Genomic DNA, 14,011 nt, shown 5'->3' with positions numbered 1-14,011 from the left:
GAAGACTATTTTAAAAGAGCTGTGCCTTTGCTGACAGGGGAACAAGAAGCTGGGAATTGCCAGTGAGCCTTGCTCTTTGTACCACAGTCCTGACAATCTGCACCAACATCATGTAGCTGTGGATAGTGATTCCTCTGTAAACTATTCATGTGCTGCTCAGCGCATCAGTCAGAGCAAAGAAGAGTTTCTTCAATATACAGATTATGCAACAGTGCATGGAAATTTTTTTTAGGATGTATACTGTCCTTAGAGGGTTACTAAATTGTTTCCCTGATTAAAAATCAAATCAAATTTTTTTTTATATTTGTTCTTTTGTGGGAAAAAAAAGTGTTCTCCCAATACAGACCTTGACATAAGGCTGAGACATAAATATCTCTGGTATATATCAAGCTGAGGATCTCAGTAAGGACCTCATGCTTCCTCTTTTCAAGCCAACAGATAAGTTTTTATTTTAGCATGCTTTTGTACCTATGAAGTATTTTTCCATATTCTGATTTCAATCATTTTGCAGCTAATGTGCTCAAGAATTAAATGGCTTCTCCTCCAAGATAAATTCAGAAGAGAAATACTGTTAGAGGAATGATTTATTTCCTTTGACATATACTAAATTAAGATAGTATGAGTCAAATTCTAGAAGAACAAATGTTTTATTTGCACCTTGGTTATACTTCTTATTAAAGATAAATTATAAATAGTTTAAAAATGGTTGGTTAATACTTCAAAAGTTTAGTATATTGTTTTGATGACAACCGTGTATGTTCCAGGTAGTTAGGTCAAGCATGTCACTAAATGCTAATGAGTATCTTGAAATGAAAGTATTTTTAAAATAAAATTTTAAATAAATAAGACTTTTCAGTGTAAGCATTATATAGGGAGAAACAGGAGGTACTGAATAACTAACATAGAATATTTCAAATATCTCAGTTCACAGTGGAACAACAATACATTTAAATTCTACATTACTTTAAAATCAAAGTCATTTCAGGTAAAAAGAATGAAGAGAATGAGTCTATGAAGAATAAATCTCAGGTATACAAAAGTAAATATGATATTCATATTCTCCATCCCTCCATCCCCCCAAAAAAGAGAAACCTTCTTTATCTTATCTTCTTCTCTGTCTTTGGTATGGCTGCAAGGAAAAATGGCACAATTTTGCCTTTTGAATGACAAAACATTTCCAAAAAATTTCTTAAATCTCAGGGGAATGTATGAGAGGTAACACCTAACCCCCTGGGACCAAGCTCATGGTTCATAATCCTATCACTAGGGCTGATGCCTGAGCCTGCTCAGAAAAAGCTTGACAAAAATCCTGCCCTATTTCTGCACGTAGTTATCATGAAGACTGAGGTAAACACTTAATTAAGGATCAGATTTAATGTCTGAAATGTATGGCAACTTAATTATCATTTAGGGACAGGTGATCAGTGTGCTCTTTAAAGAGATGTGTAATATTTAGAGGAAGCCTCCTTTTGCATAGTAGCCAAGAGATTAGAGTTCATATGCAGAACCAGGAGTCCTGGTCTCAGCATCATCCTCAACTCCTTTAGCCTCCCTGAGAATGCCTTCCCCACTGGATTGTCCAGACTCCACCTCAAGCCCCATCCTTTGGCACGTCACAGTGTTTTATAGGGCTATGATTAGTTCTGTACAAAGATTCCCCCTTCAGTAGCACAGCTCCAACCTTGGATTTCTGACCTCAAAGCTGCCTGTGGATTTTGTGGAGGGATTTTTGTTAGGGAGCAGCTGGAAGGGAGCCTCCCAGGGCAGCACTTCTGGGAGGGACCTGAGTCATGCTCCCTTTCCTGCGCTATCTCTGTAGCCCTGTGAATTGTGCATTCCTTCCCGCGCAGTGGCACAGCTTCAGCGATGACTCCCACTGCAGTTTTGCTTGGAACCTGGTTGCTAGGAGATGGCAGCTCTGAGTTCAGGTCCTCTCCTCACCACAGCCAGCAGAGACCCTGCAGCTCAATTTTTCCGCCTCTTCACCACGTACGGTGACAAGTAGCCAGAACTCTAGTCTCCCACTTCTTGGCCGTGTGCTCTGAAACACGTGGGCTGGTGTGCACCGTGGTGCACCAAGCTCCCCTGCTGCATCCTCCAGCCAGGCTCTGCCTTCTGGGCTTTGCCAAGAGCTCAGTGCATCTGCTCTGCAAGAGACTTCCAGTTAAGGCTTCGGTGCCCTGACTAGAGGGGCTCTGGAGGACACATAAATCCAGGGACAGCAAATCTGTGGGTTCCAGACAGCGAGGATAAGGAGAACAATCCTAAGACACTCTGCTCAGCTATAAGAGTTAGTCCTGTTTGCACTGTACCCCTTGAACACAGTTTAGTCCTTGATAGTTTTGCAGAAGTTCTGCTGTTGAGCTCTGTGAAAAAAATAAGGCTCTGGGTGAATCTATGGCAGGAAGTATCATTTAGTTTTAGACATAAGGAGGCAGAACATCTGAGTCTTAAGAGTGTTAAAATTTTGGACAATGAATTAAGCTATGTTGCCAAGATAAAACTTTACTGTGTAGCTTATGAATATTCTCTGAGAAAATACTATATTTTCTCTCATAAGAGACATCAATGACCTTTGGAGATAAAAGATAAATGATATTAAAGTTGAATTCCTGGCAAAAATGCATTGCAATTCTGGTAATTTGTTTAAGATTATTATTACTTAAGATAATGCTTAGGAGCCCATTTTGGCCAGCTCTCTTAAAAACATAAAGTTTTACCTTAGCTCATAATACTGCCCAAGAGGCCCCATTCTTATTGTTTATGGAATTAATTGTCTAATGGTTCAATGTTCCGTATTAAATATTAAAATTTCTGTTAATAGTATATATGCCTTCTCCCGAGTTATCTCAGCTGTGTTTCAGGTGAAAGTCTCTTTCACCAAAAAATACCTGCAAGACAGGAATGTCTTTATCTAAGAAAAATCGATAGTGTCTTTTTGAGAAGTGGAACCAACAACTGCTCTTAATGCATATAGGATTCACAACCCTTTTTACTTCAACACAGAGATTGGACATTGCTTGGACTATTTGATCTCTCTAAGTAAAAACTGTAAAAAAGATTTCAGATACTTTATAGAATTCTTAATAAGTTTGAAATATTTATGAACCATAAAAGAGTTGTGCAGCGGAGATATACATAAAATAGAAAAAAATCTTACACAAAGGGGTGGTAATTTTAGCAGATTTTTTCTTTTCAGGTAACTACTCTGAAAAGATACTTTAAAAACAGAACTTCCATAAATCCATTTTATTTGAAAACACTGAAATATGTTTTCATCAGATGAGTGTAAAATCAGACCCATTAAAAAAGTAAAGAAACAAAGAAAATGTTCAAATACATACAGATGAAATCAGATTTTGTGTCACTGAGATCCCTCTGGCAGGATGAGCAGACACACACTGATAGTTTTCCTGGTTTCCAACTACTAAAATGCATTAAATCTTCTCTTAATGCTTTTCTTTATTTCACCTGTGTCATTAATAAAGTTGCTACTGTGGCATTCTGTGATTATGAGTAGAGGTGAGGTACTCTAAGCAGTAGATACAGTAAGTACAGATAGGGAATAATACACTTTCACCTGAAACATCTCCTTTCAGGGAATATTGAAGGGCTGTTGTGATAATTTCTGTTAAATATTATGCAATCATCAAAGAGGCAAACAGGAAGCACTGAGGAAAATTCATGGTGTACAGACAGATGCTGCTGTATTCAAGTCAGTATTATGAACCAACCATTCAGTATTCAAGTCACTTTTGTGGAGGCATCTCTACTTTATGGCCTTTGTGTGGAAGGACACACACTCACACTTCTCCAGACATAGGAATGCAGCTTTATTCCATTCCTCTATTCCTTCTGTCATTTCTGAGACTGATACATCAAAATAAGTAGATGGTGCATTCTGTCTTGGTTTATATTATTAAGAAATATATGATTCTCTGACTTGTATGAGTCACTCCAGTACTCAGGAAATGGCTGTTTCCCATCCTTTCTCACTATTCTGGAAAGAGTTGGGTTTTGAAGAAGGCTGTGAGCTCTTTGGGGTGAGAGGGTACACATTCTCCTTTGAGAATCAGTTTGGATGGTTTGTGGAGCACAAATAAATGAATATTCTCAGATTTTTAGGAAACATGGATTCTTGCTTATCTCCATTGTTTCTTTTATGCTGATATTTGGTAAATCAGAAACACATCCATGCATGTTTAACAATGCATTATACTTCTGTGAAAGCAATAGATGTAGAATCCTAACAATGGAAAAGACCTTCACATGCAAGGTGAAATGTAACCATAATTCCAAACCTTTTCTTGTTTTCCGCAGGATGAGGCTGCTCCAGCTGACAAGCAGTGCAAACAGGAGCCAGCCCAGGTCACTTACTCAACATCAGCTGTTTCCAGCACGCAGGAGGTGTTGTACATCAACGGCAATGGGACCTACAGTTACCATAGTTACAGAGGGCTCGGAGGTGGGCTGCTAAATCTCAATGATGCTTCTAGTAGTGGTGAGTTTCCTTACAAATTGTGGCTGTATGTATACGTGCTGATGGGTATTTCCCCCTGCTGTACAGAAAGCTAGTCCATGGGGTTCAACAGCCATAAGCTATTATCACATAATGAGCAGGAGCACAATCCTGCAAACGGCTACTGCTGAGCAAAATACTTGCTCCCTGCATGCTAGTCTCTTTCCACCTTCAAGGGACTAATACACAATAGGGCAAGCCTCCAACAAAGCTGAGTAATAAAATGCCAGGTTAGATCTTCAGTCTGTTTGTATAACTTTATAGGACCTTATAATGTAGGAGAGTGTCCTCTCCTACACTGATCACAAAAGGAGGCCATTAGTACATTTTTGGCTCAAGTTTCAAAACACTCAACTCCATATTGTGTAACACAAATGAATTGACATAGATTTGTCACATGGTGTCACCAGCTACTTCAATTTACTGCAGATAAAGATCTGGCATACCAAGTGTTAAATGAGAAATCAGCATATACATTTATACCCTGCATTAAAAATGATAAGGTAAATATGTGTCACCATGAGGTTGTATGTGCCTCTGAAAAAAACAAGTGGTGTCATTTATTTAAACATTCCTTTCTTCTTACATTGGCATGCTTTTGTAACACAAAAATGTAAGCAAATTGTAGTATTTGTTTGAAATTATCCCTCATATCAATTTTGTACAAATGCAGAGCAATACCCTTCTGATAAAAAGGGTATTGTCTCTCTGTCAGAGAAATGTGATTCCTCTGGAAGCCTGAGGTTTTATCAACTCCCAGGACTGTATTTAAAGAAATGTCTCAGAGAATGGAGAAATCCCTGGGGTTTTGCCCTGGCTGATCCCTCTCTGGCAGGTGAGAGTGCCAGTTCAGGTAGAAGGGCTGACTTAGGCTAGATGATAATTGCTCAGCTACAGCCTCTACATTTGGCATGCTCAGCAATTTTCAAAATGCTATCAGGGCTGCAGCCTGCAAGGAGTTATTGGAATGTGGTCTGCTGAGGACTTTCAGTCACATCTTCTTCCTCATCTTCTGCCTGCAAAATTCCCAAAGGTCTGTGGATGATTTGTGCTAAGTTTCTGAAAGTCTTTAAATAGGTAATACTTTAGTCAAAAGTTTTTGACTCAGTGTGAATGATGATTACAATTGTTTCCATACCTATGAAGAGCACATCTGAGGCACTGAATATGGTCTCTGATCAAATATTTTCATAACAGAAAGACAAGCCTTGGAAATCTGGGTTTGTTTGTGAAAATGCACAAGAACTTTAAAATTGTCTTTTACATTATGCCCAGAGAGGAACTGAACCAGTTCCCACTGAAAACAGTTGGCATTTGCTCTTTTACCCAACTAAGAGGAGGATTAAGCTCCCCATGTGCTATTTGTCAGCAAAAGCCATCAGTATTGTCCTGGTTTATATAATTTTAAACTGTGAGGAATCACAACTGTTTTGTGTACTTGTTTTTCCCTTCAAACTTCTTGTAATAGGATACATTTTCGTAACTAGCATTTTGCAGTGACTTGTGGGGTTTAGGCAAAAGTATTCTGTATCACTTCAGCATGCAATTTTAAAAAATGATGTACAAATTAAATGCCATCAATTCGTCTTGCCTTCTGATTAGAAGCCACGTCTTCTTTGTACCTTTAAGATAGAGGACTCCAATGTTTTTTTCACAATTAAAGCTCAAGACAGGATTGTATGCAGACATATTCTCAAACATTTCTTCTTCCTTGCCTTTCCCTACTTGCACTGGACAATTTTGTCTGTATGTCCTTTTACTTTGAAAAACCAGTAAGCCATTGCACTTCTCCCATATGGTTGTACAGTTGGAAGGTTGTGCAAAGGTGCTCGTCTTCTCCACCGGGATCCTACACGAGCCAAAGTACGTAAGCTCTGGGAACCAAAAGTCTTTGTGTGCCAGGACTTGGAAACCAGTTGTTGATGCTGACAATCTAGTTGGGTTGGTGATTTGTGATCCACTTGCCATTTCGGGAAGATTATTAGGAAAGTTGTAGAAAGGCAACTCTATCCATTCCTTAGTTTCATTGACATAAAACCAGCCAGGAGCCAACCTAATTATCTCTCAGATATTAAGGGTAAATTGCTCTGGCTCTGGTAGCTGATTTCCCCACAGGAGAAGCGGGAGGACTTGGAGGCCAGTGTGATCTGTCAGTCGTCTTTGATGTGTCCATTGGTAGACAAGAGGAGTGGTTGGAGTTGCAGCTGACAGACCTCATAGGACCCTTGGTTGCAGTCATTATGCTGTTTCAAGGACTCTTGTTCCAAATATATGCAAGGCTGTTAAAATAGTTAATGAGATACTTCTTTGGAGAACAGGATATTTACTCGTGAATTGTTTTCAGGAGCTAAGAACTAATTTACAAATGCAATTCCTTTTCAGTATAGTAACCCATCAAATGTTCTTGTCACGTTTACAGATGTTCTCCTAGTGTAAAAACAAATATGCACCTCAGTCAGAATGAGTGTATAAACAAATAAGGTCTGGTTTTTTTTGTATCTGCTAAAACAGAAAAAAAAAGAAGTTGCAATAGCTGCAATAGTTATCAAAAACTCACTGCTTGATTACCTATTTCTGGAACTTCCCCCACAGTAATATAATAATTAATGTCCAATTAACTCTCTGTCTAGTAGTCCAGCTGATGTATGTATTTTGTATTCTGTGACTCATTTAATTTGGCTATTTCCTCCATATAAAGTTCACCCCTGCTCTGACCTTACAGACTTAGCTATCTGTTCACCCAACTGTTTGGTGGTTCTGGCTCAGGGACCTCTCTCTGCCTGCTGTTGCAGTGCTTCCCTCCTCATGGGGAGGTCAGTCCTTCCACATGGCTAATTACAGAGCCATAATTAGCTCCTTACACAACTGCATGGGGCAAGCCTTCATGAAACTGCTCAATATGAGCAAACAGAATGTAGCAGCTTGAGCAATGACCCTTCCTTTATTATGGGCTGGCAAAAAAGCACAGAAGGAAAAGACTTGGTCTTATAGCACCAAGGTGTCTTTTCCTTCTCCTTTTAAACTTTTTTAGGCCAATCCAGCTAGGCTGGAAACATTCACCAAGCAATCTATGGGTTGACAGAATCTCTGTCAGCTTGTACATGGGCTGGGGAGAAGCTTTTGGTCATGTTGTATTTGATTCATTTAGATGGTAAAGTAGAGCTGTTCTTTGAGAAGGGTGGATTTCCACAGCTCCCTTTTTTTAAGGCTGTAGCAGCCTTTTTTAAGGCTGTTACATTCTGTTCCTGTTACAGAACTGAATGGAGAATCTCCAAGGTGCAATAGCTCAGTGAATGTAAACAAATTTTCCTGCCAGCTCTTAGCCAGCCACAAAGGCTTCATCTGTCCTCTTTCTGTCATTCCTGGACTGAGCTCAGAAAAGTGTCCAGCTTGAGGGCAGGAGGATGAGGACGGGAGATAATATTGGGAGCAAAAGCTCTTGATACCACCAGGAGCTGTTGAAGTCCCTGCATGTAGCCTGAGCATCTCCTGAGGGAGTGGGATTGGCTTGTCTCCCCAAGTATTTCAGTCCACTGGGTTGCTGTCTGTCTGCCCTCTCCTGATGACTGTCAGCACTCTCTGAAGTCATGTTGGGCTCATTGGAGTCATGGTCTTTGCAGTTGCTTCATTTCCTGAAGTCCATTTTCTCTAAGAGTTGTGGAAGGTGTTTCTGCTGCCTAGCTGGGTTGCCTGGAGGTGATTTGGGACCGTTCCTTTTGCATCATTGTCTGGTCTTCTAGCCAGAAATGTCAGTCAGTTCCTTTTGTGTGTGTAAAAAGAGGGTGTTTCAGATTCGGTGTTGGGCTGGCCATGCCGGATATGCTCTCATGTCACAGTAAGACAAAGTGTTGTGTCTCCATTTCTCTTCACAGATCTGCAGCCTACCTCTACCACAGCCACAACTCAGCACTGCATCCCAGGCACCACGAACGTCCAGTCCCCTTCCAGCTCAGGTGAGTTCTTCGGCCGAACGCCATTATGTTCACACCACGGCAAATCCTGGCCCTGGCAGGCTTCTCTTTCAGCCTCCTCTCCCATGGGCAGGCCCGCAGACCAAGATGGCCTAATGGCCCAGCTGGTATCTGAGGGACTTCCCCCATACTGCTCACCCCTCCCTGCTGCTCCCTTCAGGAGGCTATGCCCTCCCAGCTCTTCCCTGCTTTAGCCAGGCCTCCTACCCATGTGCCAGTCAGCCTTCCTGGTCTTTCTGCATCCTGGTCCTGCAGATGACGCAGCCCTGCTGAAGACAATGGGGTAGCTGGGGGAGCCTCCCAGAGCAGGTGCTGCTGACCTCCAAGGATCAGCACGACTGTGATGATCAGCGGCAGGAAGAGGAGTATTAAGCACTCTTGTCCACTTGTTAATGAAACAGCAGGGAAGGAAGGCGCCTCCTTTCCACATCAAAAAATTTGGTCAAGTTTTAACCTTCTGTAAAATCTTGGCACTTGGCATGATTCATGGCGGTGATAAACTTGGTGATATTCTTGGTGGCAAACTAGAGGAAAAAAAAAACAACAGATGAGAATATGCAATATGAAGCTAGTTTTTAAAGTGCTGAGTGGGTTACTTACAGGTTGGCTAGCCAGGATGTACGGGTTGACTGGGGTTTTTGCTGTGGCTCCTCTCTCCAGGTCTTCTTTATACCTCTACCCTTGCACAGTCTTGTGTTCTCAGTGCTACCCTGATGACATCAAAGTGGAGAGAGGGGAAAGAGAATGCAGTTTGTCTCTAACACAGAGCCTGGAGCATGAAGAAACAGATCAAGAGTAATAGATGTAGGAATCTGGGACAGTATGTTTAATCCCATTTAAAAACCCAAAAGGTGGGGTTGGGAGAAGTTAAATGGTTTGACCTGTATTTTGGCAAAGGGGAATTTCTTGCTGGAAAATGCTGGCTGAATTTTCTATTAAGACCTTCCCCACATTCCTCTTCCTCCTTCCTCATCATCTTCAAATTGTCAGACATGTGGCACAGGCAAGTACTACTCTGTTCCTGACGCAGGGATGGAAATAAAATGTCTGTGGATGTACTGGGCAGTATCCTACTTTCCTACCTCTGCGCAAAGCTGAGGTGACAACTGTTAAGGCAACACAGTATACACCACATAATTAATGTTCTGTGGTGGATAGGAAGGGTCTCACATAATCACAGACCACTGTGTTTCCTGATCACTGAAAATGAATGATGGCTGTAGGCATTTCTATGTTTTTCATATCACTTTCCTCAGGCAAGGCAGCATTTTTTCCTGCTGTCTAAAGTAGCAGAAGATGTGTCTTCAGAGGTGTAGAAGGGAGAAAGGAGCTTAAAAGCTCCAATTCATCAGTCCCTGTTTTCTTGATTTCTCCTGGCACTTGAAACAATACTTTTAGGCACATCTACTCTATGTTTGAAGACAGGAGGAAAAGAAGCATTGACAGATAAAGAATATCACAATAAAGCATTCTTATTACAAGAAATACATCTGATTTGGTAAGAAAAGAAAAGGTAGCATAGTTTGATAAGTTTTTTTTCTATTTTGTTTTATTGCACTAGTAAGAATGCATAAGAATGTAGCCAAACGTCTCCTCTAAAGCCATTCATGGGGAAAAAATTGAAGACGAGAATAGGTGCAACAGAAAAGAGATTACACACAAGAGATTTCAAAGCATGGGCAAATGTATTTTTCTCTAAATAAGTGTCACTGCTTGTTGCATTATCACTGATGAAAAAGGTTGCTTAACTATTAATGAACATGTAGATGCTTAAGCACATAAAGCTTTTAAAAAATATTTTTTATTCTATATTACTATCTACAATAGTGATAACCATTTTGAGAGTCACTGACACATTTATTATTCTTGCAGTAGTTGTTAATTGTAAGATTGGTAGCTACCCAGTGACAACATACAATTCTTAAGGGAATTTTGCTGAGACAGTTGATAGTATCTAAGCAATCAGTATCAACACATCTACATCTGACCCATATTTTGGAATTTGATATAAATCATGTTAGTAATGAGTAGCGCATGAGGCAGTAACTAGTTCCATTAAAGTCTTGTAATTTATAGAAAAAGCCATTTGTTCCACAGTGTATTTAGTGGGAGACATTTCTAGCAGCTAATTTGATAAATATTTGTCTAGAACATGAAGAGTGGGTTTTTAGAGTTTTCATATTCAGCCTGATGTGGTTTCAACAAGAACAATTGCACCTCACAGGGGAAATTAGGTCAATGTAACTGGACAGAGATAGTAAATCAAAAATATTCCATGTTAAAGTATCAATCAAGTAGCCAAAACAAGAGGCAGAGGAACAATACTTTAGTCTTCTGAAAGAGTGTAAAAGAAAGGGTTTGTCTCAGCAATTTGTTTAATCCACTGCTTGTGAGGATGTTGTGCTGTTATAGAAACATGGAAGGTGACAATTTCATGTTATGGCAATATGCACTAAGAGGAAAAAAAAAAAAACGGGAATAAGTCTCCTGTCTTAATCTCTGTGATATATGCTTAATCTTTGCTTGCTCAGCAGACATTGTGGAACCTGATAATGTTTGCAATCAAAACTTTTAATAGTCCTGAAGTACTACAGAATAGGAAGCAGTATGCTAAAATGCGCAGTAACATCTTGGAGGAACTTGACACTGCAAAATAATTAATTGCAAAAATATTCAGATTTCCCTCTTTACAAGTATACACTTTCTTGTTCCTGTGAGGAATGGCAGCTTAATAAATGATGTTAAATGCACTAAAGAAATAGTAAAGATAGTTACTAAAAGACATGATGGTGAAGCTGTTCAGCTTTTTCCAGATTTAGTAACCTGTAGTGATGGCTTCTGGAGATAGATGTACATAAAATGTCCTTAACCAGCTATTTTAAGCCTTCAAAATAGCTTTGATTTATTTTTCTGATTAAAGAGCTATGATAGGTATGAGTAAGGTTTAGGCTTCCATGTTTCAACAGCTGATTTACATAAAATTACACGGGAAAAATCTACAGTACAAGAATGCACTTGTAGGTTGCACTTATTCCTTAGTTTTTAAATGACCAGGTATGACTGATGAAGCTACAAATAAGTTACAATATTTTATTATTTAGCAGTGTGGCCAACCTTTGAGAATCTCTATTACTGCCAGTGAGTGCCTATCATAGCTATTAAAAGCTGAGGCTAATATAACACATCCTGGGACTAATCTCTGAGTGAGGTGTTCTCCCAGGTGTAGAGCTTAGGCTGCCATTGGTAAGCTTTAGAGCTTACCTATGAGATGTAGGGGTCACATAACATAATTAAAGGAACTAAAATCGTTATCTCCACATGAAGCATGGCTTTTTGCTGTTTTTTTTTGTTTTGTTTTGTTTTGGTTTTTTTGTTTGGTTTTTTTTTTTGTGTTTGTTTTTTTTGTTTTTTTTTTTTTTTTTTGGTTTTTTTTTGTTCAGTTCTGTGGCAGCTTCCCTTCTGGAAAAGGCATGGGTGCTCTCACTGTCCCAAAATCTTAACAGTGAAACTTTTCTCTGTGCATGTATTCCTTTGTTTTTTTCCTCAGAGGGGGTTTTCTTTGAGGGGAAAGGAGGATAGTACTGTGAGTTTTTAAGTACAAGGCAGGAGTTGGGGAGTGAAGTAAAATCCCATTTTCTCAGTAAATAGACATTAAAAAAAAAAAAAAAACAAACAACCAAGTAGTTTGAAGGAGCTGGGTACATTATAATTTGAGATATCTTATTTTCTTTTTATATAAGATCTCTGACACAAAAGAAATCTCCCAGACCAAGAGGATTTTTGGGTTGTGGTTGTTCCTTGTGTATGCAGACTGCCATCTGGCTTTTTCCAGTACCTTCAGGATGCAAAGATAAATATTCTGAAGAATTAAAAATCTTTCTTCATGAAAGTTAATCCAGACATCAAGGAATACAGAGCCAGCCAGATCTTCAGACTATGTTAATAACCGTGACCCTATAGACTTTTGAGGAATTATACTGACTTGTGCATGATGGATATCTGGTCTTCTCCTAGTTTTCCTTTCAGAGCAGTGCACCATCAGTTTGTGTAAGGAAAACCTGAGAGGTATGACCAAGCACATCTCCATGTATATTTTACTTATGAGTGACATAAACCAATATCCTATTCTATCACTTAAAATCTGGATTACTAATGACAAAAGCCCTTCAGTTACATTTCATAAAATGAAATTATCTGCTGCAGAAGCTCTGTTCTGCCAGATATTATGTGTGTGTGTGTGTGTGTTTAGGGATGTGGGGCTGTGTGTGTGTTTGGCAGACATGAATGAAAGTCAAGGAAAGAGCATAAAAGTTAAAGTAGGTTCATATGGAGCACAATGCCCTCAATATGTCAGTGGCAGCTTTTTCACTACTGCCTCAATAAATATAGAAGTCTTTAATGGCTCCTTACAACCGTTCAGCCCAACTGGTGTTATGATTGGTATACCATTCTTCCCTGTGCTGGCTTAAGATTTTATTTAAAAATAACCTCTAAGCTTCTTCACAGTCATCATTTTCCTGCAATGTGCAGTCACACCAAACAAATTCATGGATCTAATTATGCTTAATTTATCCTTTGTACACTGAAAGTCATTTAAAAGTCAATTCATTTATACCAGTGTAAAACCAGATAATACAAGTTGTAAGGCTAAGTGCTGCTCATGCTAGTTGTGTAGTAGGAAATCAGATCTAATAGGACCCTTTCTGTTTGAGTAGTTTCTTTTCATAGTCCCAGCTCTGCATTTATTCACTCAAGGGTAGCTTTTTCATTAACTTTAGTTTTTGTAGGGACATGGCAATCTCCACATTTTTTTGTGGTCTCACCTGTACCTCTGCACAGATATATAAGAAAGAAAATTAAATAAGGTTTGTGACCAGATCTTCAGCTTCTGGAAATCAGACATCTCTTTCCATTAGCGCTTATGATTGCAAGTCTGTGGTTTTGAATCTTATACATTTTGTGGGATTATTTAGGAGAACCTCCACAGTATTAATTAGTGTGTTCTTAGTTCTAGAGTTGAATATGCTAAATTTTAAAATTATTCCAGTCTTTGCTGGAAAATCTCGGCATTGACATATATGGTACTGATCAAATTGAAGACTGACATTTTTCTTGTAGGAAAGCAAGATACATTGCTTTGGATATCCTGATCCCAGTTTCCAGGAGAGTATTAAGATTAGGGTCAGGCTAGTCTGATCTTCTGCCTGCTGGAAGTATAGATTTGCCACACTGCCAAAATAAGAGAGCAGTATTTCCCAGATTTGCACAAAGTATATTGTTTAATAGGTATAGTTGCCATCTATATCCTGCTATATATGTTCAAAAAAGTCCTCAGTCCAATTCTACCTGTCCAAATTTATACTCCAGAAAGAAAAAAAATGTGTTAAATGGAAATTACAAACACTTCATTAAAACACCACGCATCTTAGCTGATTAATAACTGATCAAACAGCCAGGGAAATTCCACACAAAGCTAAAGTTCATGATGACAGATGTTTTGCCAGTCACAGTAACCTGCAGA

The 14,011-nt window shown here is 39.2% G+C and overlaps 1 protein-coding gene across 11 annotated transcripts in view; it reads left to right on the top strand.

Annotated features, from left to right (window-relative positions):
• NOL4 (nucleolar protein 4) overlaps positions 1 to 14,011 on the top strand; it is a 188,680-nt gene that overhangs the window by 171,924 nt on the left and 2,745 nt on the right. For all 11 annotated transcript variants that reach the window (XM_053989402.1, XM_053989410.1, XM_053989395.1 and 8 more), the window contains 2 exons: positions 4,321 to 4,501; positions 8,392 to 8,472. In XM_053989402.1, the coding sequence (XP_053845377.1) occupies positions 4,321 to 4,501; positions 8,392 to 8,472 (262 nt within the window). The remainder of the gene's footprint in view (positions 1 to 4,320; positions 4,502 to 8,391; positions 8,473 to 14,011) is intronic.

Source organism: Vidua macroura, chromosome 1 (assembly GCF_024509145.1).
Source record: "Vidua macroura isolate BioBank_ID:100142 chromosome 1, ASM2450914v1, whole genome shotgun sequence".
Taxonomy (NCBI): Eukaryota; Metazoa; Chordata; class Aves; order Passeriformes; family Viduidae; genus Vidua; species Vidua macroura.
Note: the sequence above shows the minus strand (reverse complement) of the source record. Positions and strands in the feature narration are given on the sequence as shown.